The 25,715-nt window shown below is 50.2% G+C and overlaps 7 protein-coding genes across 7 annotated transcripts; 3 read left to right on the top strand and 4 right to left on the bottom strand.

The window, feature by feature from the left end:
* Nucleotides 1-142: 142 nt before the first annotated feature.
* On the bottom strand, nucleotides 143-5,700 carry ASPZODRAFT_128604 (hypothetical protein). Its single transcript, XM_022722067.1, has 8 exons — nucleotides 5,227-5,700; nucleotides 4,780-5,173; nucleotides 2,989-4,717; nucleotides 2,096-2,937; nucleotides 1,627-2,040; nucleotides 1,199-1,572; nucleotides 841-1,140; nucleotides 143-782 (listed from the first exon to the last, which is right to left on the bottom strand). The coding sequence occupies exons 1-8, from the start codon at nucleotides 5,536-5,538 to the stop codon at nucleotides 261-263; spliced, it is 4,887 nt and encodes a 1,628-aa protein (XP_022584526.1). The 5' UTR covers nucleotides 5,539-5,700; the 3' UTR covers nucleotides 143-260.
* A 154-nt stretch (nucleotides 5,701-5,854) lies between these two features.
* ASPZODRAFT_128603 (hypothetical protein) lies at nucleotides 5,855-8,661 on the top strand. Its single transcript, XM_022722066.1, has 4 exons — nucleotides 5,855-5,930; nucleotides 6,001-6,457; nucleotides 6,523-6,639; nucleotides 6,689-8,661. The coding sequence occupies exons 1-4, from the start codon at nucleotides 5,914-5,916 to the stop codon at nucleotides 8,486-8,488; spliced, it is 2,391 nt and encodes a 796-aa protein (XP_022584525.1). The 5' UTR covers nucleotides 5,855-5,913; the 3' UTR covers nucleotides 8,489-8,661.
* On the bottom strand, nucleotides 8,634-14,257 carry ASPZODRAFT_128602 (hypothetical protein). Its single transcript, XM_022722065.1, has 4 exons — nucleotides 13,996-14,257; nucleotides 13,442-13,933; nucleotides 10,581-13,368; nucleotides 8,634-10,512 (listed from the first exon to the last, which is right to left on the bottom strand). Exons 1-4 carry the CDS (start codon nucleotides 14,178-14,180, stop codon nucleotides 8,914-8,916), a joined length of 5,064 nt encoding a protein of 1,687 aa, XP_022584524.1. The 5' UTR covers nucleotides 14,181-14,257; the 3' UTR covers nucleotides 8,634-8,913.
* A 263-nt stretch (nucleotides 14,258-14,520) lies between these two features.
* On the top strand, nucleotides 14,521-16,308 carry ASPZODRAFT_139350 (hypothetical protein; the record flags this gene model as incomplete). Its single annotated transcript, XM_022724546.1, has 1 exon — nucleotides 14,521-16,308. The coding sequence occupies one exon, from the start codon at nucleotides 14,521-14,523 to the stop codon at nucleotides 16,306-16,308; it is 1,788 nt and encodes a 595-aa protein (XP_022584523.1).
* A 235-nt stretch (nucleotides 16,309-16,543) lies between these two features.
* Nucleotides 16,544-18,700, bottom strand: ASPZODRAFT_149451 (hypothetical protein; the record flags this gene model as incomplete). Its single annotated transcript, XM_022725487.1, has 2 exons — nucleotides 16,544-18,123; nucleotides 18,175-18,700. 2 exons carry the CDS (start codon nucleotides 18,698-18,700, stop codon nucleotides 16,544-16,546), a joined length of 2,106 nt encoding a protein of 701 aa, XP_022584522.1.
* Nucleotides 18,701-18,936: 236 nt separating this feature from the next.
* Nucleotides 18,937-22,951, top strand: ASPZODRAFT_149450 (hypothetical protein; the record flags this gene model as incomplete). The annotated part of the gene is made up of 8 exons (XM_022725486.1): nucleotides 18,937-19,001; nucleotides 19,069-19,741; nucleotides 19,797-20,591; nucleotides 20,657-20,891; nucleotides 21,677-21,812; nucleotides 21,865-21,917; nucleotides 21,983-22,106; nucleotides 22,186-22,951. The coding sequence occupies 8 exons, from the start codon at nucleotides 18,937-18,939 to the stop codon at nucleotides 22,949-22,951; spliced, it is 2,847 nt and encodes a 948-aa protein (XP_022584521.1).
* A 216-nt stretch (nucleotides 22,952-23,167) lies between these two features.
* Nucleotides 23,168-25,067, bottom strand: ASPZODRAFT_13113 (hypothetical protein; the record flags this gene model as incomplete). The annotated part of the gene is made up of 2 exons (XM_022722674.1): nucleotides 23,168-24,660; nucleotides 24,746-25,067. The coding sequence occupies 2 exons, from the start codon at nucleotides 25,065-25,067 to the stop codon at nucleotides 23,168-23,170; spliced, it is 1,815 nt and encodes a 604-aa protein (XP_022584520.1).
* Between the last annotated feature and the right edge of the window lie 648 nt (nucleotides 25,068-25,715).

The following is a 25,715-nucleotide window of genomic DNA, read 5'->3' as shown; positions in this document are numbered from 1 at the left end:
GGGGAGAAGTTTCAAGGGGAGGGGGAGCTCTGACGGCAGCTTATTCAAGTGGGGGGGGACTCTCTGTTCCCCGCAGCACTGATGCGATGACAAGATACTGAAGTATTAATTATTAAGAGAAAATATATACATATATATATATCTCTCTCTCTATATATATATTCCGTCGTATCATACGTGCTTCAATAACAATTATCGAAAAAATATTGCTTCAAGCAGAAATCCGACCTTGGTATACTAAATAAACTGATTCAAGATTATTACACGTAGACGAAGTTGTTGCGGCATAGAGGACAGGTGCTCTGGTTGCTGCTCTTGAACCACCGGAACAGACAGACGGAGTGGAAGGTGTTCTTGCAGGTGGCGCATCGCTTGTTTGGCGTCTGCATGTCGGTTGAGATCACCGAGTAGCAGATTGCACATTCGCTCTGTCCCTTGAGAGCGCCCTGGACGTTTCGGCGGAAGGCAAGCAGCCCATCCACCAAGTTACCATTTGCGAACATGATCACACCCTGGATTGCCAGTAGCCAGCCCTTCCAGTTCCGTTCGTCTACCAGGACCCGGCTCCGGCCTACAACCAACGCAGGCTGCAGAGGGTACGCTGGCGGGAGGGAGATGGAGATCGCCACGGGCGGCGAATCTTCGTCAACAAAGATGCTCGCTATGATCTCCGCCGTTTTCGAGGAGATCTTCAGGCTCAGAGCTCTTTCTTCGTTGGCGTCTTGAGTCGATATCCATTCTGATACTCCCTGAAGGGCATCTCCTATAACCAGAGGCGATATCTAGGGTAGGCAATCAGTATGATGTTTTCAACAGGCACCGCAAGACAGTTGGACGTACAAATTTCCGAGACCAAGATTCTACTGGGCCCCTGATGCGATTTGTGGTGTCGAGCCACCAACTCTTGGTCATGTTGGCCAGATACTTCAATGCCAAATAGTATAGATTCACCAGCAGCCACTGGGTCTCTTTCTCGGCTGTCTCGGACTGATCGGGTTCAAATGATCTGATGTCTAATTTCGACGGATCAATGAACTTCCCTGGAGCGCTCTGGAGGAAGTCGAACGTGAAATCCAAGAGAGGGGCGAGGCTGTCGTTTTCTTTGATATTGGAGACATAGTGTTCTTGCACAGGAAGAGACTGCTTGATATCAGCATGCATGTTATACCAACCGAAATTCAAGGCAGAGAATACATACAGCATTCGAAAAATGGTCAAATACCACCTTCCAACTCAGTAAGTACGATCGTACTTGAGTCCACGCCTTGTCTTCACTGGCAACAGAAGCAATCATGTCTATCGTCGGAGGTTCAAGAAGCAAAGACAGGAGCTCATCAGGGAGTCTGACAGCTGTCTTCGACAAGGCAACATCAAAAGACACCTGCTCTTGGACACTGGGGATGTACCGGTGTAGGAGTTCATACGCTGCGCGCTGGATGACCCGGCTGTTCGCTGTCAACAGAGGGAAGACCTCGCTCACATCGGCTAGGTTCTTGACCGGGATACTGCTGATAACTCGACACAACAGCTCTACGGTCAGATCGCGAGGCTGGTGGAACGTGATAGAAGAATCTAAGAAGAAGTGAGTAGAGGCCCTATATGAGGTTTCCAAAACATCAAACTTACCAAACGTGGTCAGGGTAGAGGTCAAGTTCTTCTGGAGGGTTGCCCTCTGTTCAGACCACGCGTCCTGCACGTCGTCATTGCCATCGCCTTCCGCTAGTCTCTCTAGACATATATAAAGTCGGAAAGAGGACGCTAGCACAGGCAAGGCTGCGTCTCCGCCACCAATTTCCGTCCAAATCGCGTTCATAATGTCCATGCTCTCTTCCCAATGTGACCCATAGATTTCACTAAGGCTAGATAAAACCAAAGTTAAGGTCTTAAGGATCTCAGCCTTGAGCCCCAGAGACAAAGCCTCCCATTGTAAGCATTGAACGAGGTTCTTGACAAGGAAAACTAATCGTTGTGTGGGAATAGAGGCCACCGTCTCTTTATCACCGGACAATAAAAGATTGGCAAGTGCCAATTTCCGCAGGCCTGTGAAGTCATATCTGTGAGTGAAAGATTATCAAAGTCATGGTCTTTGGCCTACCTTCGTTCTTTTCATCCTGGGGCTTCATGCCTGTAGAATCGGCAATAAGTTCGTTACAAAGTCTTGTGCCAGCCGGCAGAGAAACGATCTTGTCTTGTAGAAGAGAGAACCAAGCTGCTGAACGTATAGCATTGGCGCTACGAGTTTCCCGACAAATCTTTGTCAGGTCATCGGAAGTTTTGTGCATTTCCAGAGATTCCGAAGCCGTCATGATCTTGACAAAGGCTTCTCCAATACGGTATGCGAGTGGCGAGAAATTGGCAAGTCTTTCTAGCTTGTCTTCCCATAGCGTGGCCAAAATTGAAGAGACGGACTGGCTACCCCTGTGAGGCACAGTCGAATCAATCCAGGTGTTGATGAGCTTCCAGCCATCGGCAACAACTTCCATGTACTCCACCCGCTGCTCCGCCAGCTCCAATCCTGTGATGCCATTGCAATACTCAATGCTCAAGTCATCATCAACGAGCTGGACAGCCAAAGGAACGTAATAGAGTAATGTCTGTAGATCCTCTTCACCTAGTAGCTCAACAACCTCAGATGATGAGGCGATTCTGGTAGTGTAAGAGAATAGTCGGAAAGCCGAAGAGCAGTTGCTCGAATCTCGTGGGACTGCATTCCACTTCTGTTGGAAGTCTTCCGAGACTTGGCTGTTGATCAGATGAACGACACCTCCTAGAGGGCTTGTCAAAGCCATTGAAGGCCGAGGTGGGAGATTCAAAAATGGACTCAATGCCTTCTCCCATGATATGGCAGGAGGCAGAATGCCCTTTACTGTGTGTTCCTTATCTTCGGTCTTGCAGGTTCGGAGGAGTTCTTCCGCAATTCCAAGCAGAGATTCAATTCTGTTGAACGATTAGAATATTTGATGCTACCATCAGATCGTGCCCACTTACGAAAGTGACTCATAATTGACTTCATCGAAGCTGTGTTGTAGAATTGCCAGGTTAGAGGTTGTGCTCGCATCGCCAGCAACTAATCCTCTCAGTTTAGCTACCAAGGTATCTGCAAGACCTGCAGATTCTTCTGCGAGGGACTCAGAAAGGTACAGCAATTTGCTAGTAAGCTTCGCGCCATTGGGTCCACTTTGAAAGTCTCGAATGGCAGATGGAACCGTATCCGCGATTTGAGACAAGCCGAACAAGCTATCGAGAACCATGCCATCCACAGATAAAGACTCGATGATTTTCAGGAAGAGAGAATCAGTAAGTTCGCCACGGAACGTGATATTTCCCAGGACAGCAACGATAATTGTCCATTGTTGTTGGCTCCCTTTCAAGGCTCGGTCAAGAGCTTGCATAATGACCGAGTTAAGCTTAGCCTTGTCAACAACCTCGTTGAATTGAAGCGTGGAAAGGAGTTTCTGGAGAATAGGAGCACTTGGTTGTTCGGGTCCTAGTTCTATTACACGTTCAACCACATTTTCGTAACTTGAACCGAATCCTTCCCAACTTCGACAGGCAAGGATCATTGCAAAGAGGCGGTCTCCGGAAGGTGAGAATAGGAGTTCAGGTGCCTCGTCTGTCACAAAAGCTAGCAACTTTTGAGAACGCCGGGCGATTTGAGGGACATAGCAGATCGATTCTTCGGCGACTGCTGCCGCTCCATAGGGTTTGCCATTCCGAGACCCCAGGACCTGTAGACAGCTCTCAATTAGTGGTAAACCGGTCTTCTGAAACAGATCCAGCGCTTGTGATTCAAACTCAGTGCCGGAAAGTCGTGTGAGGATGGTGCTTTCCAGAGCGAAGAGCCGTTTGCCTTGGCTGCAGATTGCATCCTGAGAAGGTTTGAAATCTTTGGACTGTTCGGGTGAGGATAATTTCACTGCTTCAAGCAACTTATCCGATGATTCAGCCCATAGTGGTTGTAGTTCATTTGTATACCCGTCCTTGGCGAGCGTCGCAAAGATATCAGAACAAATGGCTTCGGCAAATTGTGATGGGAGCGCTCGAGAAGGTTCGTCTACCTTCGATATCAAGTATCGTCTTAATATCGGCGATGCACTACCTTCAATGAACGCTTTCTTATCATTTTCAGCAAGCAAGGATAAAAGCCACACGCAGGTCTCAGTATATGACTTCCACCCGATCACTAGATTTTGGCGCGGCTCCTCCCTTGAGTAAAGGCCTTCCTGGAAAGCTTCCAATAGGGAACTTGCGTTAGAAAGGCTGATTTTATGGGTTGCCTCTGTTTCTGAATCATTCTTAGCTAAGACTTGTAACGGAACTGTGCGTAGTAACTGAGTCAGATTAGTCCAGAACGAGCCCAAGCCGCCCTGTGACCCCTTCTGGATATACTGTATTAGTCGCTTGGATGGCGAAGACTTTCCGATGTAATCTGTTGTCCATAACTGTGGTCTTGAGGATGTTACTTCCAGCAAGCATCCCGATAGCTCTGTTGATGAGCCCAGTTGAGACAGTGCCAAGGACTTTCCAATGAGTGATGCGCTGACGATTCTCCAATCGAGCTCCCCGGGTTTCTTTGATACAGTAGATCGAAGTAACGCGTAAAGGCATCGACGGACGAAAGGGTCTTCATGAAAGCCAAACGCCCATAGCGATTTACTTCCAAGCAAATTCTGAATAGTCGATTCATCCTTTTGCAGATCCTCTTCTGCCGAGCTTCCTACATGGATGGTGAGCCACAGCTGTTGCCGGATTTCTCCGTATAATTATGTTGAGACTAACCTAGAACGCGATTAAACAGAGATAGGGCAGTCCCAACGACACGTGCGTATTTCGCTTCGGCGTCGTCAGGTTTCACCGTCCTCTCATCGCTTAGAGTCAAAGCGGTCTGCTGAAGGAGGACATCATCTACAAAGTCCAGGATCGAACTCTGATAGATTTTCCACACACTGCTGCGCTTCTCTTCTGTAGAGAAAACGCGCGTGAATGACTCCAGAGCAGCTCGGACAACAGGCCTATCGGTATCATAAAGCCCTGCGAGCCAGGCACCGATCACTTTTGGTAAATGGCGTGCAATCCGTTTACCCACCAGAGAGGCAACAGATCCCTGGATGGAATGGGCAGTCTGTCTGACTCTCCGAGAGAGATCTATTGAAGTTCGAGGGTATATTTTGATCTATAGTATCTTGTTAATAAGAAGTGTCCTGAGAAGCACTTGCAGTTACATACCCAAGCTTCCAAAAACCCATCATCAAGTGTACCCCCCCGACTCTCGATGGCGCCAATATGCTCTTGTAAGTCATCGACAGCCTTTGTTCTGGTGATCTCATCTTTCTTCAAAATGTTCTTAAATGCAATCACCAATTGAGGCTCGGAAATGCGGGAGAGGTCCGGAGGTTCAGCCACATAGGTAAGGGAGGATGGCTCTTTCCCTTGGCTGGAAAACGCACTCTGGAATCCCCCAAACGAGCCCCCAAAGGCGTTAAACCCGCCCGCAGCAGCTCGGCTGCTTGAGGCTTGAGACTTGAATTTTTTACTCATAAGGCGGGGGTGACGTGAGATGGAAGATGGGATGGTGAAACAAGTTAAACGGGCGAGAATCAACGAGCCGCGTCTCAACTTGGCTGTGCGCTATATAGATCTCAGGACAAGCCTCAGCCTAGACCGTCTTTCCCAGCTTTTCTCGCCCAAGGCGCTTGACACTTGAATCGCTGTCAATGAGGGGATTCACCTGTTGGAGGAGCAGTGTGTTATCTCCTGCTTAGTCATGCTCCGATAAAGTCACATGATCTGGTGTCATTTGCGGAAAAGTCGACGCGGTCTGGGCGCGATTATTATTCAATGAGGCAGAGCCAATCTTGCTGCTTGCTTATCGACGCCTGAGCTGGGGGAGGCTCTTGCAAACCACAGCCCGCCATGAAGTTCTTTATCGAGTAAGTGACATGTCAGGCAGTGCTTGGTTTGATGGAAATCTTCAAAGCTAATGACTATGGGATAAAATAGCGACCTCCCCGTGCTGTTCCCGTACCCTCGTATATACCCCGAGCAATATGCATACATGTGCGATCTCAAGAAGACCCTCGACGCCGGGGGTCACTGCGTCTTGGAGATGCCGTCCGGTACTGGGAAGACCGTCTCTTTGTTGTCTCTGATCGTTGCCTATCAGCAACATTACCCAGAGCATCGGAAGCTTATCTACTGCTCGCGGACAATGTCTGAGATCGAGAAAGCTTTAACGGAGTTGAAGGCGTTAATGAAATATCGAGAAGGCCAGCTAGGCCACACAGAAGACTTCCGGGCACTAGGGTTGACAAGTCGAAAGAACTTGTGTCTACATCCGTCCGTCAAGCGAGAGAAAAGTGGCACCGTGGTAGATGCAAGATGCAGGAGCCTGACAGCAGGCTTCGTCAAAGAGAAGAAGGAAAGAGGCGAAGATGTAGACCTTTGCATATACCATGAGGTTTGTGGAACATCTCTTCGTACTGGCTGCGATAAGAGGGAAGCCTTTTACTGAGGAAGCCCTAGAATCTCGACTTGCTGGAACCGCATAACCTCGTCCCTACTGGCGTCTTCACGCTCGACGGGCTAATAAAGTACGGAGAGCAACATAAGCAATGCCCATATTTTTCAGCAAGACGCATGGTAAGTCCTTGTCCTAGTCTTCAGCTGTCTTGGAGTCTAATCCAAATAGATGCCCTTTTGCAACGTTATCATCTACTCTTACCATTACCTCCTTGACCCGAAGATTGCCGAACGAGTATCGAGAGAGCTCTCGAAAGACTGCATCGTAGTATTTGACGAAGCCCACAACATCGATAACGTCTGCATCGAATCTTTGAGCATTGATATCACCGAAGACTCGTTACGAAAGGCTACACGAGGAGCAAGCAACTTGGAACGAAAAATTGAAGAACTGAAGAGCTCCGATGCGGAGAAACTTCAAAATGAATATACAAAGCTGGTCGAAGGTCTTCGAGAGGCAGAGCAAGCTAGAGAAGAGGACCAATTCATATCGAATCCGGTCCTTCCGGACGACCTACTGAAGGAAGCAGTGCCCGGTAATATTCGCAGAGCGGAACACTTCGTTTCTTTTTTGAAGCGATTCATCGAGTATCTCAAAACGCGTATGAAAGTCACACATACCATATCCGAGACTCCACCATCTTTCTTGACCCACCTAAAAGATTTGACTTATATCGAAAGGAAGCCGTTGCGGTTCTGTGCCGAACGTCTGACTTCCCTGGTGAGAACTCTTGAGCTAGTGAACATCGAAGATTATCAGCCTCTTCAAGAAGTTGCCACGTTCGCGACCCTGGTTGCAACTTACGACAAAGGTTTCTGTTTGATTCTGGAGCCGTTTGAGTCCGAAACAGCCACCGTGCCCAACCCAGTTCTGCATTTCACCTGTCTGGACGCTGCCATTGCTATCAAACCAGTATTCGACCGATTTAGCTCCGTCATCATTACCTCTGGGACATTGTCCCCCCTTGAGATGTACCCGAAAATGCTAGGGTTCACGACCGTGCTTCAAGAGTCATACAGCATGACCTTAGCACGCCGCTCTTTCCTACCAATGATCGTGACTCGTGGGTCCGATCAGGCTCAAGTTTCTTCCGGATTCCAGATTCGAAATGATCCTGGCGTTGTACGCAACTACGGTAATCTTGTCCTCGAATTTGCACGAATCACCCCAGACGGGATCGTTGTCTTCTTCCCGTCATACCTCTATATGGAGTCGATTATCAGCATGTGGCAGGGGATGGGCATTCTAGACTCGATCTGGAACTATAAGCTGATCCTTGTCGAAACGCCGGATGCTCAAGAATCGTCTCTCGCATTGGAAACATACCGCACAGCGTGCTGTAACGGACGAGGAGCGGTCCTATTTTGTGTCGCACGGGGAAAGGTATCAGAAGGTATCGATTTCGACCATCACTATGGCCGTGCCGTGCTCTGTATTGGTGTGCCATTCCAGTATACCGAATCTCGCATCCTTAAAGCCCGTCTTGAATTCCTTCGGGAAAACTATCGCATCAGAGAGAACGACTTTTTATCTTTCGACGCCATGAGACACGCCGCACAGTGCCTGGGCCGTGTCCTACGAGGGAAAGATGACTACGGAGTCATGGTGCTGGCTGACCGTCGGTTCCAAAAGAAACGGACCCAGTTACCCAAGTGGATCAGTCAAGCCATGCTGGAGAGCGAGACGAATCTAAGCACAGACATGGCCGTGGCAACAGCCAAGAGCTTCCTTCGAACCATGGCCCAGCCGTTCAAGGCCAAGGATCAAGAGGGAATCTCAACGTGGAGTCTGGCCGATCTCGAGCGACATCTCGCTAAACAAAGACAAGAGGAGGATAGAATGAAGCGCGAAACACTCGCAGACGCTCAAGCAAATAATGGTTTTCATCGCAATGGAGCCGGCATTGCAGACCATGACGAATTTGACGACGGCATTGATGAAGACTTGGTCATGCTAGACGCCCAGTAAACAACAAGGCAAGACTAGGGTCTGTCTATGCATGCATATTAACCATTAAATATCTGATTTTGACTATCTGTCGCAAGCGTTCTTTTCCTCACCTGCTTCATTTGAATTGGAAAAACTACGATCATGATACCATAGCACTTAGGTTGGAGTTTTGAGGTAGAATTGGATATGAAAATTTTTAATCATCTCAGTATCAACAGATCAATAGCATCTTTAGTAGTTCTATATATCCATTAACAGCAGAAAGGAGCTTGCTAATTTGAACAGAGGAAGTACTTTTGGTTCCGCTGACATGAAACTCCAAATCAATCATAGGGCACATGAAGAGATTGCACTAAATAGGAGTACGAAATTTCAAAATCAACAAAAAGAAAGGAAAATGTACATAGTTTCTTCCATATTAAGAAACCCTATTTTGCCCAAGGCTAGGCCACAGGGGCAAGGACATCAAACCCGCCAGTTCCGGTGTTCCCAACACGACCAACGACAATCCTGGCACTTGGGTTTTTGAGATTATCGAAATCTCTCTCGAGGACTGCATCCTTGAGGAAGCCAACGGTCGTTTCGAAACTCATCTTGGCCAAGGGCGACGAGCTATCCTTGACAAGACCCATGCGGTTGAAGGCACGGAAACCGCCGCTCTGGGTCATCACATCGCCGATGAGGTTCAGATGGCGGTTGTCGACGGAGATGCTGTGACCACTGAACACATCACCCATTTCCTTGACGATGGACGCCCGTGCAGCTTCAACACCGTAGTATTTCAGCATGTCGTGGATGGAGTTGGTGTAAAGGGAGTGAGGCTTGATGATGTCTTGGTAATCACGCATGGCGAGCAGGTTGACACCGTCCGTGACAACATGGGCAGGCTGACTCTTGATAGGATCGGCTTCCACATAAGTACAGTCCCCGAGACCAGGGATAGACTGGATGATGGCGCTGCGTGCGGCGGACTCGACCAAAGGCAAAATCAGCAGCTTGGGGGTGTTGATGTCGTACTGTAACTGGATCAAACATGAAATGCCCTTCTTGGGATTGAACTTGAATTGTGTCACTTCATGGAACTTGTTCCTGATGTCTTCCTCGCGCAGCCTGGTGTCTTTGGTCTCTTCATCAGAGTCGACATCGTCCGAAGCACCAGCCATCTCAATGTCTTGTGTGCCACGAGACTTGACTTCGCCCGAATCCTCATCATCAGACATTTCTTCCGCATTGTCTTGTTGACGAATAATGTCGGCTTCATCATCGTCAGGTCCCTCATACGAAACCTGGTTCGATCTGTTCTGACCGCCCCTGGCCCTCTTGGCATCGTCCTCGTCATCTTCGTCGTCATCATCGCCAGACCCTCTCTCAGTATCAGCGCCTCTGGGAGCGTCTTGAACAACGCCAACAGAGACACCTATCTCAGGCTGAGCCGTGGAGAAATTCTTCAAGGATTTCTCATCATTTCGCTTCTTGAGCTCAGTTCTGGTGAGCTTCACGAGCTTAGGAATGAACTTATTTTGGAAGGTGTTCTGGACATCCTTGACATGAATAGCATACTCTTCAGTATACTCCTCAGGAGGGAAGAGTGTCACTTCAATGTCGTAAACCTTTGCTCGCGATCCACCTGAAATAATGCGCTCCTTGACCTGAACATTGTCGACGAGTTCGGCGATGCTCAGTTTGCTGATACCCTTGGCGAACTTCTCAGAATCCGAGTTGGTCAGTTCCTCATTCAGCATCAAGGTCATCGTCGGGGTCATGATATTGGCACTGGCTGTCATGACGATTTCTCTTAGTCGAGGAATACCCAGGGTGACGTTCTTGGCAGAGTGGCCAGCCAAATGGAAGGTATTCAGCGTCATCTGGGTGGACGGTTCACCAATAGATTGACTAGCAACCAGTCCTACAGCCTCGCCAGGATCCACCACGGACTTGAGGTACTTCATGTTCATCAAGGTGTTGAACCCCTTCTTGCTGATAACACCCTCGATGTCCTTCTTCTTATCTTTCAGGAGTTTATCTGGGTTCCCATCCTCATACTGTTTGTGGAGAAAAAAGGAAGTTAGCGTTTAGTTCGGGAGAGATAGATAAGGTGTGAAGTTCTTACCTTCTTAAGCGCCTGAGAGAATGACTCGGAAGTACTTCCCAGGTTGCCACCAGGATGATAGTGGGCTAGGACAGGATCCATAGCATCGACCTTTCCAGTCTTTCGGACCTTCTTCATGGCATCCTTGTGCCAGTTTGTTACCTCCTCCTTTGCAAGAGTATGGAAGTCGCTGGTCAGGTTGACTTGAGACATGATTGAAATATAATTGGAAGCCAAGAAATCGAAGTCCCGAAGATGCACTTGCTTGGTGATATCAAGACCGTCCTCTCCGTACAGGAATTGCACGACTGAACCGTCCGATGACTCTCTGACAGAGGTATCATATTCAGCCTTGAGGCCCTCCATACCCTTAATCAAGCAGCGCTGCAAGTAGCCGGATCGAGATGTTTTAACGGCAGTATCAATAAGACCTTCACGACCAGCCATAGCGTGGAAGTAGTATTCTTGTGGTTTGATACCAGTCAAGAAACGACCACTAACGTAGCCGCCTGCCATGGGATTGGTGTCAAAGGCCCTGAATGACGGCAACGTTTTGCCGCTAATCATCACAGGCACACGACGACCCTCCAAAACTTGCTGACCCAGATTGCAAGAAATCAGATTAGCATTGACACTGGAACCCTTGGCTCCGGAGATGGTCATCGACTGCATCTGATTCCATGGGAAAGGCTTAGCCAAGCCACGAGGAAGGCAGGCGGCGGTGACTTCAGATGACAACTCGGCAGTTCGAGCGTTCGTGACGCTATCCAACCCGCTTTGCTTGTCGTCGTCGCGAAGGACATCTTCTAACCGCCGACGCAGCTCGGCATCCTCATCGGGCACAGTAGTCTGATCGAGAGTGACGTACTTCAGCGCAACTTTACGGCCGATGTTAGAAGCCTGGCTGAGCTTCTCCTTGCGCATCCGGTCACCCTCCTTGGTCAGTCGAAGGTCATCAATACCGCAAGTGAATGCACGCATGTTCAAAAATCTCGTGAGTAATCGTCCAAGGATGCCAATAAGACGACCGGCAATGGTATGTCCGTAAATTTCGTGAATGGCATCGATCAGACCGCCTGCAGTAGGACCGATCTGTTTCTTATCGAGGATACCGCACAACATCTCACCGTCCTTGAAAATCACGTTGCCTTCTTCGTTCCCTTCTCCCCATCGGTCTCCGGGTGTCGAAGATTTGCTCTTGAGATTGAGTCCAGCTCGTCCAGGAGGCATAATATTCTTCAAGATAGTAGTGATTATCTGTTTACCCGTCCAGAGACGCTGAGGCCGGATCATGGCAGGCTCAACAAGCTGGATACGATCAGAGATTGTATGCGAGTTCTCCGGTCTCAAGCAGCTGTACAATAATTCTTGATAATCTTCAATATTGAAGAAGCTGTCTCGGCAAGTGAACCATGTACCCATGGAGATGTGATCTTGAATCAAACCTCTCAACGGCTTACCAGCAGTTGAGACGAGGTACTGGTGATCAGCATCTGCAAGCATCATTGCCTCTGCCCTTGCCAACTCGTTCTGAGGGAAGTGCATATTCATCTCGTCACCGTCGAAGTCGGCATTGTAAGTATTACAGTTAGCATAATGCATTCGGATTGTTCGTTCGTTGGGAAGGACTCGAGCTTTGTGACCCATAATGGAAGGTTTGTGAAGAGTAGGCTGGCGGTTCATCAAAACGACGTCGCCGGTCGTGAGATGGCGGTAGACCTTCTTATTTCTGGACCCCTTCACCCGCCAATTAGAAGGCGCGAGCAGTTGGTTGGCAAGAGCAGTGCGCTCGTCCAGGCTTTTGAACTTCAGATTGATCACCTGGCCAGCCTCATTTTCAATTGCAGCAGCGCCCGGATACTTATCAGGACCATTGATGACCGCCTGCTTCATCTCCCAGAAGTTATGGTTGGTCACAGGTTCTGGGTAGGTAAGCTTTTTAGCGAACACAAGAGGCACACCAATCTCGTTGGTTTCGATATTCGGATCAGGGGAAATGACACTTCGAGCAGCAAAGTTCACTCGTTTGCCCATCATGTTCTTTCTGAACAGACCCTCCTTCTTTTCCAAGATTTGCTTGATCCCGTTCGGCGCTCCTGGTGTTGTAGTTCCGGCCAGAGAGCTCCTGTCGCGATCGATCAAAATGTTGACGGTGTCCTGAAGCTGAACAATAGCGTGGAGTAAATCCCGATAATCGCGCACTCGCGTAGCCGAGTCGGCACCCGCACTCTGCCTTTCTTTGCTGATCTGGTTGATGATATCGCAGTTCTTCAAAATCTGCGTGAATGGCGTGTTCTGCTGAGCCTCGGTAACTTCGTTGGCACCTGAAGCAGCAACAGGGCGGTATTTGTTCGGCGGCACGAGGATGTTCTTGACAAAGAACATATCCGCAGTGACTTTGGATGCCTTCTTGGAAGATGGCCGAGAGTTGTAAATGAGTTCAAGGATTTCACTCTCCTTTTCACAAAGAAGGGTCATTGCGGCGTAGATTTCAGGCGACGGCATATATTGGCCTTCAGCAACAGCCTGCTCTTTATCCGATCGTCTCTCCTCAACTTGCGCAACGACAGCATTGCCCCGGGCGACTTCTTCTTCGGCGCCATGTAGTTCCGTGACAACGCTGTCGCCATCGGAGACACCGTTTGCAAGGGACTCTTTCTGTTTGGAGTTCAACTTTTTGGCCTGTTGAAGGAGAACCAAGGAGTTCGGCGCCTGGAACCCGCCTTGTAACATGGCCAGTCTCGCCTTTTCTCCGAGAGACTTCCTGAATATCTTCGAATATCTGTCCTTTCGATAGCCTGGAGAGATTCTTCACAATCCAATCAGCTACTGCCAACACAAAAAGAGGGAGAAGGGTTTTCTCGGGGATTCTCAGCACATACCCGCTACAGCTGGTACACTTCTTCGCGGCGCCAATATCCTTGAAGAATTGTTTAATCAATTCACGTCTCTGCTCTGCAGCGATAGGATTTTTCGCGCCAGCCATAAGGCCTTTCAATTTGCCTTCCATCTGCGCCTGACGAATGGAGCGCTTAACAAAGGCATTCCGCTTGCGCATGATGTCCTCATCATCGTCCTCTTCCTCGCTGCTATGGTCATCGGTGTGTTTCTTCCCATCCTTTGAAGCTTTTTTCATATCCATCTCATCAATTACCACAATCTCATCCACCAAACCGTACTGCAGGAGTCGCAATTTGCAGCTGTACGCATTGATCTGAGTCCGAGACAGCTGCAAGCGGTGGCAGTAGATACATTGCGCGCGGAGAAGACGATAGAGCTGGTCGAAGAAGGTGACATTGTAGACATGAACCGGCAGCTCAATGTGTCCCGGATGACCGGTGCAAGACCACGAATTCAAGCGGCAAGTGGTACACCTGCAACGCGATTAATTTACAACAAGAAAATTTTTTCCAATTGACCAGAGCACCAAACTTACACATGGTCACCCCATGCCCCCAACGCAGGGTCATACAGACCCCCGGGAACAGGGTTATTGAAGGAATCTAACGTCGGGGTATTGTGAATTCGCTTCACAGAGATAGCTTTGATATCTTCATTGGAGTAGACGCCGAACTCAAGGCCTCCAATATTCGAGGCCACCGGCCGTGCAAAGTTCGCCATCGTTCCTTCGGCACCTCCTGGAATCACAGACCCGACTCCTGTCGCGTTTGCAATGCGATTTGCCCTAGAGAGGGAGCAGCGACGGTCTTCGACCAGAGCTTGCGGGAGAAACTTTTTTGGTGGAACTTTTTCTGCCTGTAGACACCGCTTTTTCTGCAGATCCACTTCCTGAGTCGCTTTCGGCCCAGCGACAGCCAGCAAGCACCGTCATCGTCTTCTTCTCACGTCGACGGTCGTTTACAGGCAGGCTTGCAGCTATCGATCGCGTCTGCTGGCTTGCTGTAGCTGCGGTTTTGGGTTTTTGTCTTGTGAGTTGCCACAACTCGTCTTTATTGACGCCATGGCGGACGTGTCGGGCAGCGTGCTGAAGCGGCCTCACCCTGAGGACGAAGGCAACAATACACAGAAGAGGACACGGTCAAACGATGGCTCCCCGATGCCTAGTCAGGGGGGCTCTGCCGCCGGGAAGCCCGATATTGAAAGAATGGTTGCGGAGGCAAGAGCCAAGGCAGAGGCTGTTCGCGCCAGACTCCAGGCGGCACGAGGCGCAACACCTACTCTTACACCAGCCGCATCAAGTCCGAGCGCTACTCCGCCTACAACTGGTGCCAGTGCTGCTATGTCGAGACTCGAACAGATGAGGGCAAGAGTCGCCGCGGCTACGGGGAAAGCCAACCAGGGGGCTCCGCAACGGCCGGCTGCTCCGGCGCCGACTTATCAACCTCCGGCGTTTGACGATGAAGGAATATCAAAGGCTCGAGGTGGGCTGGATGTTGGACTCCATCCAGCGTTGCTTGGGGATGCGATGCCGGATTTTCGAGGTGCCAAAGGACGACAGATATCGCAGCAAAAGTTCGGCGGTGCGATGGGCAATCGTCGAACCGAATCGCCTATTCCGGGGAAAGAGAAGGCACGGCTCGATATATCTGGGCCTTCTATTGAAGAGATCAAAAGCAACCCATATTTTGACCCCAGCCTTGGTCCTAAGGCTACGATTGCGAAGCCACGGCAAGCACGTCAGCTTGAGTTCAACCCTAAAGGGAAATATATTCAACAGGCAGCTGCTCTGCGGCGTCAGGCACAGCTGGAGGCGATGAAAAAGCGCATTGCCGAAAGAGCACGTCAGGCTGGTATCGATGAGGATTTGGACGTGGAAAAGTCGTTTCTTGTGCCTGCTCCTCCAGCAATCGAGTGGTGGGACGAAGGCCTCGTCAAGGGGTCTGACTACGCCGCTATTGATGACGAGAACAACCTAAAAATCGATACTCCCGATTCCATCGTGACGGTCTACATCCAGCACCCTGTGCTGCTTGAACCTCCTCAGGAGAAGCACATGCCTGAGCAGAAACCAATGTACCTGACTCCCAAAGAGCAGGCAAAGATCCGTCGCCAGCGTCGCATGGCCGATCTGAAAGAACAGCAAGCGAAGATCAGACTGGGCCTCGAGCCGGCACCTCCACCAAAGGTGAAAAAGTCTAATCTGATGAGAGTCTTGGGCGAACAAGCTGTCAAGGATCCAACGGCGGTAGAAGCTCGGGTGAACAGAGAGATTGCCGAGCGTCGCACAAAGCATGAGGATATGAATGAGGAGCGCAAACTGACCAAGGAAGAACGACGAGAAAAGCTAGCCAACCAGCAACAAAAAGATGCTGACAAGGGAATCTTCGTCTCCGTCTACCGGATTGAGAGCCTGGCGAACGGGCGGCACCGCTTTAAGGTCAGCAAAAACGCTGAACAAAATGCGCTGACCGGCGTCTGCGTCATGAACCCTCGATTCAACTTGGTGATTGTGGAAGGGGGAATCCATTCGATCAACAATTACCGGAAGCTCTTGCTGAATCGCATCGACTGGACGGAAAACGATGGCCCAGGCGCCGTCCGCGAAGGCAATCGTGAGGCACAGATAGCCTGGTTGTCTGCAGAAGATGAGAAGACGGGCGAGCTCAAAGATCTCAGTTCCAACGCCTGCACCCTACTATGGGAAGGCCAGACGAAGGCCCGCGTCTTCAGGAAGTGGCTTGGTGCACGGATCTGCGAGACTGATGCGGCAGCAAAGGATACACTATCGCGGTCCAAAATGGAGAATTTCTGGACGCTAGCTAAGAGCTCGAAACCTGCCGAGTACTGAGTCCTTCGAAAGACGAAGAGGATACAATCGAGCTTCAGCATAGTACCTCGATAGACCATCCCGAACGGAAAATTGTGTATTTCTATAATAACTACAACTTCCTGTACATCTTGATAGTGATATGAATTTGCAACTCCCTGAGTACTTTTTCTCTAGCCTAATGCCGAACAGCCATGTTAATACAAAAAACAAGTAAATGCAATGAAATCGTTATAGAAGTGATTGCGTCACATCATCAATTCTGACGGGGGGCCTGGTTTGCATTGCTCAACTGACGCAGAAGATCCAGCTGCGCCTTCACTTGTTCGAATGAAAGGGTGTTCTGTGTCTGAGGCGGCGGGGGTGGCTGCTGTGGTTGATGTTGCTGCTGCTGTTGCTGTTGCTGTTGCTGTTGCTGTTGCTGGAGAACAGCCAAGAAGGCCGGATTGATCTGCGCAGCCGATGCTAAATTTTGGTATGGGTTCTGCATTTGCTGGAAATGTTGCTGTTGGTAAGGCATCTGGAAGTTGAACTGGGCCGGAACTTGAGCCTGGGCATATGGTTGGGGCGGTTGCTGCTGGTGTTGCGGATAACCCGTAAACTGAGGGAACTGCTGAGGAAGGGCGTATGGGGTCTGTTGTCCTTGGTAATATGCAGGTTGACTGTAATTCGAGGATGGTGTTGACTGGGGCTCTGCAGCTGGCGGTTGAGGCTGATGATGATAAGTCGAATGATGTTGGTGCTGGTGCTGGTGCTGGTACTGGGGCTGTGGCTGGGGCTGGGGCTGCTGATATTGTTGCTGGGGGTGGTAGGAGGAAGTGGTGCGTTGATGATGAGATTGACGATCGTGCTGAGAGTTAGGTGCGTTTCCTCCTCTGCCACGATTTCCCCGGCCACGGTCGCTGCCTTTGCCACGACCTCTACCGCCTCGCGAATTGCCTCCTCGAGCTCCGTGGTCATTTCCTTCCACAGGAGCTTCCTGACGACCCATGATTTCGTGGAGATTCTTGGGGCGTGCAAGCGGAGTATAGCCATCCTCGCCTCCCTCGTCGTCGTAGTTAAGCTCGGTTTGACCGAGCTTCGAAGGACCGGGGTGTCCCTTCCTAGTCTTTGAGGCACCACCAGACTCGTTCCTTGCGTCCTTCTTCTCCTGGCGCTTCTTACGCCTGTACTCTGCCTCAGCTTCATCGTCGGAAAACTCGATTTCGTCCTCAGCGATCTCCTCATCATGGAAGTTAGAGGCATCGCTGCCCTTTATTCCCTTCAACGGCTGAGTGAAGACAAACGTGGAGTGCTGCTCAACATAGTACACAGCCTTCTCTTTCGTCAGGCCGTATTGTTCAATGTCGGCCGTAGTCGCATAACGAAGGGCGTAGAGTGGTTGTTCAACTCTACCCAAAGTCTCGGATACCACACCAATCACCTTCCGGTCTTCGGAGCAGAGGAGTGATCCCGTTTCTAGGACCTGGTATTCTCCCGAAGTACTGCCCATCACGAGTACTGCATTATCGACTATCGCTTCAACATGGCCCAACAGCACCACCTTCATTTCGGCAGTAATCTCCATATCTGGAATGGGCAGCACTTCTTCCGGCATTTCGTTCGCAGTCTTTAGGTGTGCGCCGGACTTGCCCTTCCCGTCTCCCTCATCATCCGATCCCATCTCCGCTTGCATGAGTATCCGGGCTTGTTCCTCGGGGCTTAGGATTGGATAATCTTCATCATCGTCGTCACTATCGTCATCCGATGAGTCGGTTGAAGAATCGTCCGATGAGGACTCGTAGGGCGATGAGTCGACTTCCCACTCCGGGTGTTCATCCTCTTCCTCTTCCCCCTCTTGTTCTTCCCTCAACCCAGTGGTCTGTTCGGCTGTTACAGAGGCCACACCATTAACGTCCTCGGCATGGCCATTGACAGCTTCGATCGAATTCCCTTCTCCTGCAGCTGGAGCCACGGAGTTATCAACCTCCATGGCGTCTAGCCCCGTAGAATCCGGTTCATTGCTCTGCTGCTGTGCATCTTCCGGTTGACCAACCACCGGTACATCAGTAGATTCCGCCTGCAACTCTACGGTCTGGGCTGTGTGATCACTGGTATCGGTCACCATAGCCTCCTTTCCCTCCTCGGACTGCAGATTCTTCAGGCCATCGTTGACGAGGTTCAACCCGGGAATCACCGAAGCAGGCTGCGAGGTAACGCTTTGGCGGGCAGTCTGTGTCTCCGCCACCATATCAGACGGCTCGTTGTTTGAGGGTGTCCCAGCCGGCCAGGGAGTATTGTAGAAATCGCTGCCGCTGTCCGCAGGCGTCGCAGAGATCGGTGGCGTATCAATTGCACAGGGACGCTTCATGGGAGGCTCAGTGAGCTCGTCTGGCGTCCCGTGGGAGTGGCCAGAAACCTGCTGGTCGCTCATCTTTGATTTAGACTGAGCTGGTTGATAAACTAAAACCCAGAAAAAGAGAAAGAGGCTTTAAAAGAGTCGGTCGCAGAAGCAGAAGATTTATCGCTTCTTATCGCAACTTTTTTTTTGTTTAGCAGATCAGCACAAGTGGCTCTTCCGTCCCGCCGTAGAAGCTTCCAGGGTGTTATCAGTCTAGAGACAAACTGCTCTTCTCATCAAGCAATTCGAGGAGGAAGTGCTCTTTCAGGATGTCGACGACAGAGAGAAAGCCGAAGGAGGCACCAGAGCAGTCTGGCCGCAAAGGCAAGCCCCGGTATTACCTGATTGTCCTGCGTGGATGAGAGACGCCTGGTGGGCTAACAGCATATCCACGGAGACAGACCACCACCGTCGCCCTTTTATATCCCTCTGAATATCACTCTGTATCTGTTTCTGGTATCTAATGGCCTGGCGGCGCTATATGCTCCTATCCAGGACTGCGATGAAACGTTCAATTTTTGGGAACCAACGCACTACCTCAGCCATGGGTACGGTCTGCAGACATGGGAGTACTCGCCAGAATATCGCATTAGAAGCTGGCTCTACGTGACGCTACATACAATCATCGGGAAAGCTGGATCCCTGTTCTCCAGGAGCAAGAGCGCCGAGTTCTACATCATCCGGCTTTTCCTCGCCCTCGTCTGTGCGGCTTCTCAGACCAGATTATACTCCGCAATCTGTCGGACTCTCAGCCCTCGGATCGGGTTGATGTTTCTTGTGATCGCTGCGTTCAGCCCGGGGATGTTCCATGCATCTTCGGCGTATATCCCGTCGAGTTTCACCATGTACACGTCAATGCTGGGGCTTGCATCATTTCTTGACCGGAGGGGCGGGCAGAAGACGGCGCAAGGCATTATGTGGTTCGGAATCGGCGCTGTAGTTGGCTGGCCGTTTTCCGGGGCTTTGATAGGGCCTTTGCTGCTTGAGGAAATTATTGTTGGCTGGACATCGGGCAGTATGGGCTCTGTTATCCGAAGCATCATCGATGGGACTCTGAGGTGCCTGTTGGTTGCAGTAAGTTACTCTTAGTCGAAATTGTGATCTTTCCTAGAGTCCTCATACCATCCAGGCAACGGAAACGGCAGTTACCTCCGCTTTCTTCCAAAGATTTGCGTTCGTGCCTTGGAATATCGTCGCATACAACGTCTTCGGCGGCCAGGACAGGGGTCCGGATATCTTTGGAACGGAGCCTTGGACATTCTATATCCGGAATCTGCTCTTGAACTTCAACGTCTGGTTTATCATGGCCATGCTGGCTGCGCCTTTCTTGGTTCTTCAAGCGCTGTTTCGGTCCAAGGCTACTTCTCAGCGGACGCCGCTGCGCTCTCTCACTCTCGTGGCTCCTTTCTACTTGTGGCTGGGCATCTTCACTGTTCAGCCTCATAAAGAAGAAAGGTTTATGTATCCGGCATATCCATTTTTGGCCCTCAATGCGGCCATCACCATGCACTTGATACTCATCTTCCTCAGTTCCACCAATCCCAAGGAGATTGTTGGCCGGGTCCCCGTAGAAATCAGGCTTGCCCTGGTTTCTGCGCTCGCTATTTTCGCTGTCAATGTTGGCATCCTCCGTATTATTGGCATGGTAACAGCCTACAATGCGCCGCTCAAGGTCATCGAAGCCCTAGGAAAGCAGGAGGTCTCTAATGTCGCCCAGACGGTATGCTTTGGCAAGGAATGGTACCGATTCCCTTCGTCGTATCTCCTACCTGAAAACATGAGGGCCAAATTCATCCGCAGCGAATTCGATGGGTTGCTGCCTGGGGAATTTCCGGAGGCTAAGGGTTATTTGGATCGCGTCAAGGGCGCCTCCCTAATCCCCACGGGGATGAATGATTTAAATCAGGAAGACCCGGAGAAATACGTAAGTCGCCAATTAAACCCCAACCCCATACCCTTAGCCTAGATTTTTGGCTGACAGCTCAACAGGTCGATATCTCCCAATGCTCTTTCCTTGTCGACTCGTATTTCCCGAGCAGCATGGCCACGGAGCTAGAGCCTCATTACATCCTCAACGAGGCCCATTGGAAAAAGGTCTCATGCCAGAAATTTCTTGATGTCTCGCAGACAAATCTTCTTGGTCGATTAATCTGGATTCCGAAATTGCCTTTTCTCCCGGATCGCTTCCAGCGCAAATGGGGGGAGTACTGCCTTTTTGAACGACGTGACGAAGAGACCATCAACATCTAGTGATCGTCTAGATGTCATCCTTTATCGACTTACTTGAATGCATAGCCTGCAGTCTCGACCCTGTCGCATTGCCTTCCTCTATTCTTATGAGGATTGCGAGACAGGCAGGCAGGCACTGTACAGAACCTTTTCCGAATCCGGATAAAAAATCCCTTTGCCCAATCAAGGATATCGGGGCTCAACGCAACAACGAGGGAGAGATAAGTAAGGTGAAATGGGGTTCTCCACTACTAACAGCCATGGTGATTCGATGACGCTTATCAGTGTTCTTGGAAGGAAACATGAAAGTCCCCCTCTGCTGGTTGTACATATACGATCATTCGGATCAACATGTCGAATCGGGCAGATGTGAATTAACAGCAGAATATCTACACAGATACTAATCAGAGATATATGCATTCTTATATATATTAAATCTATAATATGGGGGTAAACACTGTTACATAAATAAAACAATAAGAAAGCCTCTTCCTGAACTTACTGCCCTCGGATCCCAATATCTCCACTCTATAGTTTAATGATGGATACCACACATCTAGTGACCTTTTTCACGAGGAGTCTCGACCAACTTTCACCCAAGAGCCTAGCAGGTCTGGCCTTCCTAGCGGGTATCTGTGTGTACGCACTGGTCTCTCTCTACAGCAAAAAGAAGACACCACCAGTCGCGGGAAGACGACGATCGCCCGATCCGGAGAAACAGAAGGTAGTCCGGAAGCCAGGAGGTATGATTGATTCTATCGATGATTGTACGAGGTAAAGAGAGGCATCTGCTGATAATAGATACCTCTGTAGAATGGATCCCGTCTGATTTCAAGAGGCCAGCGGCAGCAGCGTTTCCAGATTGGAATGTGCATACCACGAAGCCTATTCCGTATCGTCCTTTCCGATATGGCCCGTAAGCTTTATACTCCAAGGTCTTGTCCTGATTGCATCTGACTCCTTGCCAGGAAATATTTCGTGACCATGGGGTTGAGAAGTTTGAAGTGGGATGAATGGATAGGTAAGGGATCAACCTTTCACCTGATTGAAAAAGAAAAGGAACGAGACACTCAACCCCATACACAGAACTCGATAATCACTATCTCAAGTATCATGCCGACAAAGCTCGTCGAATTGAGGAACGCGGTTCGAAATGCAGCAACACGGCTCCGGAAGCGATGGAGGGTGCCATCGAGCTGCTCGAAGAGCTGTAGGTCGCCTTACTACCCATTGATTAGATTAATCAACGGATCTGTACAGTACCGAATGCTCATATGAGAAAAAAACAGGAGTGCCTATCTGCCAGAAAGATATCCCAGCATGTTCACCAAGACGGCCGTTGGTATGGACAATACCGTCACAGGCGAATCCTTCAACATTGTACAACGCCCGCTTGCCGAAGACCCGATGCAGATGGCTGGCCGGATGGTCCAGGACGATCTGGCTCTGATGTTCGAAAAGTCCGATGGGGAATACTACCTCCTCGCCGGGTCGGTCCTGTTGGCGGGCTTCTGGCGTCTCGAAGACAAGTACGGCATGCGACTTTCCGAGATCCATACCTCGGGCGACGTGCCGCAGTACAAGGAGAAACTCGAGAAGGGGATGATGAACTTTTTCCGTCGGTTGAAACCCGATGATCCCATGCTGCGCAACAACTATTTCATCCAGGTAGACGAGTCTCTGCCCTGGTCGTACAGCATCGGGTCCGAGGACGCGGCCGAAGTGAGCTGGAGCACCGCGGAGAAGAACAAAGCGATCGAACATCACTATTTTCGGTCGGAGAGGCAGTCGCTGCGCAGACTGCCACGGTCAGGCGCAGTCCTGTTCACCATCCGCACCTACTTTGAGCCCATTACAGAGATCGTAAAGGAGCCTTATGTGCCGGGGAGGCTGGCGAGTGCGGTTCGCAGCTGGGGCGATGACGTCTCACGGTACAAGGGAAAAGAGAAGTATGAAGAGGTCTTGCTGGAGTATCTGGATAAAAAGCATCAAGAGCAGGTGGCTGCAGGTTTGAAGCTGGAAGAAGAGGATGAAGTTCGAAAATATCCTTTATAGGACATATATTGTTTCAGTACCCCCACGTCGTTTATATGAGATATGTCAATAAGAACATTAACGGGCTATCCCGGAAGTGAACTCCTAGCCTCAATCCTTGATCTGATGTGCCCGGCAAATTCGAAATCCCATAATGATTTCGCTATTGTGTGGCCCAGGATGAATCATAATTGAGAGAAATATGAGAGTCATCTGTGGTGCCAGACCAGCGGTAGTCTATATGTCCATAGCTGAGACCTTATTCCTCCTTCGACTCGCCATGGCCCACTCTCGTTCTTGTCGCCATGTACATTCATCTCGAAATTCACAGATCCGGCATTTCCATGCATCCATAATCTCAACTCCACGGGGGTCGCGTCCTCCGCGCCACCATTCCATCTGGTCAGAGAGATATGACGTGAGGTTAGTAGGATCAAAGAAGAAGGATCGACTGCCCAAAAGGCGGGTTTCAACCTCTTCTGTTGGAGCAGATGACAAGAATCGTGCAGTAAGAAGCGGAGAAAGGACTGTTGGATACGCTTCTAGCGTACTCGGCTGCGACATGGCCGGGATCGAAGAAGAGATAGAGTGGGCTGCTGCAGGAGTCAAGAAGGTGAGACGAAGCTGATCTTTCATTAAAGCCCAGAGAGAGGCCAAGTTATTGTGAGCCAGAAGAATGCTCGTGGAGTCTTGGCTTGCAGGCTGAATATTAGAAGTGGAGGAGCGGCTAGGGGACTGAAGGGCATCCTCTGGAGTCGGGACATAGTCTGGATCGAATCCTTGGGAAGACAATGCATCGAAAAATCGCTCATTGAGACCACCAACTTCGGAGACAAATGCGTCCGAGAACGGCTGCTCAGGGTCAAAGTCATAGCGATTCGCAAGCAACTCGATCGTGACATCGTCGCTTATAGCGAGACGGTTGAGCAGGTGATAATATAACGATAGCTGGAGCACTGTCGGTCTAAAAGAAGTGCTCTTCACCGTCGGAATTGAGCCGCGGCCCTTTGTCTTGACGTCTGTGAGATAGACTCTAGGGACGTCGTAGACCTCCGATGGTAAGTCGGGTACTGAGATATCTTCAGGAGCCGGTTCTTGGGTTTGCGCCAAGTCAGATAGTTTTTTGCCACCATATTCCGGTGATAAAAGGTAGTCGGTCAAGGACATTTGATATTCAGGCATTGCAACCCGACTCGATTCCAATCCCTCGTAGTAATATGCAGCTGTTGCTTCGAAATCGGGGTCGGGGGATTCGTAGGACAACTGATCGATTATTCCATTAACGACTTCGCCGTCGACCACGCCCCATACCTCCAGTTCTCTTGTGATTCCGAATTCCCGCAACGTGCGTAGCCCCTGGATGACATTCCAGACCCTTAAACCCCAGGCGTCCTCCTTTGTCGTGATCTCGACGGGGACAGTTGTATAGATTTCGTCCTCGAGAGTCTTGTGCACCACACTGCCTCGCGCCATTGCAGGCGTGCTCTTCTTCCTTCCGTACTTGGTCAGTGTGTACCAGTACTGCAATTCGCACCACGCCGGCGAGATGAAATCTGTGACGGAGAACGCCTTGTTCGGCGGTCGTCGAAACCGCTCGACGGGAGGCCGAGCATCCTCGACACCGCCCTGTCCATTTAACTGCCGTTTTCCTGCTTTTATCCACTGTTGTTCTCGAGCAGCGTCTCTCTCCCGCTCTCTGGGTCTGCCCTCGGTGGAGCTGGGATGCTCAACTAAACGCTTCGACAAGACAAGTTATCAGCACACATTTACCTATACGCAAAATTTTTTAGAGCAAGAAAACTTGAAAATCCGTACCAATCGTGGTCCCAGTAATGTCGCGCGAGCTCGGACTTGTAGGTCCCACGCGCTGCGAGGGAAGCCACCGCGACCTCCGTTTCCAGGGCAAACCGGGCTTCTCCTTGCCAAGTACCTTGGGTACCCGAGCACACGGAGCCTCTGCATAATCCTCGATGTCTCTCACCGCAGTTGGGGGTTGCAAATCGCCCAACTTCTCCGTTGCGCGCTGAACCGTCGCGTCGGGGGTGGCAACTTGGGCGAGCAGCTCGTTCAACAGCTCCTCTTCGTCCGGAGTAAAGTCTGAACCATAGTCGCTGCTGTCTGTGAAGTCCTCTGGCATCAGTAACACTTGCGGAAGGGAGGAGCAGGGCATGCCTGCACGGAGCAAACAATCATGGATCAAGTTCGTCCTGTCGGTGGAGAGAAACGCAAGGGAATGTCGCGTGGGGAGAACGTCACGAAGCGGGTCTTCCTCCCTCCCTATCAGCAACGCGGTATTATTACTCGCTCCATGTCTTCCACCAGCGCATACTCTGTCAAAATCTAGATCATGATCTCTGTCTTCGATCTTTTTAGGGACTATGGCTACCTTTTTTTGATTTGTCGCTAGGTTAAGCCGATTCTGTCATATGTTGGGGTGGTAAGGGCAACATCCAGCGGCGGTTTCAGCTGAAATGACAGGGGGACTAGAGGTAGATGAATCATGAAACCATCTTCATCTATCTGATTTAAGGGTCCCACTGACGTTGAGATAATAATAGTCATAATAATAGAACCCTATATCTCTTCTCTGTCACCGTGTCATGTCTCCACCAAACGAGCTTCCCGATCTGCGGTCTGCCAACGACCCTTGATGGCTGTCTGGAGTACTGCGCATAAAAAATGAATCCAGCAGGATAAAACAGTATAATTATATTCTAGAGATCATCATTTGCCATTTCCCTTTTACAGCAATGTCGGGGTTTTCCCATGGCTTCGTTTTTGAAAC

The sequence above is a fragment of the Penicilliopsis zonata genome (genome assembly GCF_001890105.1).
Source record: "Penicilliopsis zonata CBS 506.65 unplaced genomic scaffold ASPZOscaffold_2, whole genome shotgun sequence".
Lineage (NCBI taxonomy): Eukaryota > Fungi > Ascomycota > Eurotiomycetes > Eurotiales > Aspergillaceae > Penicilliopsis > Penicilliopsis zonata.
The sequence above is the reverse complement of the archived record's forward strand: the minus strand, read 5'-3'. Positions and strand labels throughout refer to the sequence as shown.

What these genes read in the sequence shown, in the direction of transcription:
- ASPZODRAFT_128602 (XM_022722065.1), bottom strand. Translation starts at nt 14,180, where the DNA reads ATGGCGAACTTTGCACGGCCGGTGGCCTCGAATATTGGAGGCCTTGAG. An exon ending in GGGGCATGGGGTGACCATGT is followed by an intron (nt 13,934 to 13,995) that starts GTAAGTTTGGTG and finishes ATCGCGTTGCAG; the next exon opens with GTGTACCACTTGCCGCTTGA. An exon ending in AAGTGTACCAGCTGTAGCGG is followed by an intron (nt 13,369 to 13,441) that starts GTATGTGCTGAG and finishes TGGATTGTGAAG; the next exon opens with AATCTCTCCAGGCTATCGAA.
- ASPZODRAFT_128603 (XM_022722066.1), top strand. An exon ending in ACCTTTGCATATACCATGAG is followed by an intron (nt 6,458 to 6,522) that starts GTTTGTGGAACA and finishes AGGAAGCCCTAG; the next exon opens with AATCTCGACTTGCTGGAACC. An exon ending in ATTTTTCAGCAAGACGCATG is followed by an intron (nt 6,640 to 6,688) that starts GTAAGTCCTTGT and finishes TAATCCAAATAG; the next exon opens with ATGCCCTTTTGCAACGTTAT.
- ASPZODRAFT_128604 (XM_022722067.1), bottom strand. Translation starts at nt 5,538, where the DNA reads ATGAGTAAAAAATTCAAGTCTCAAGCCTCAAGCAGCCGAGCTGCTGCG. An exon ending in ATGGGTTTTTGGAAGCTTGG is followed by an intron (nt 5,174 to 5,226) that starts GTATGTAACTGC and finishes AAGATACTATAG; the next exon opens with ATCAAAATATACCCTCGAAC. An exon ending in TCTGTTTAATCGCGTTCTAG is followed by an intron (nt 4,718 to 4,779) that starts GTTAGTCTCAAC and finishes CCATCCATGTAG; the next exon opens with GAAGCTCGGCAGAAGAGGAT.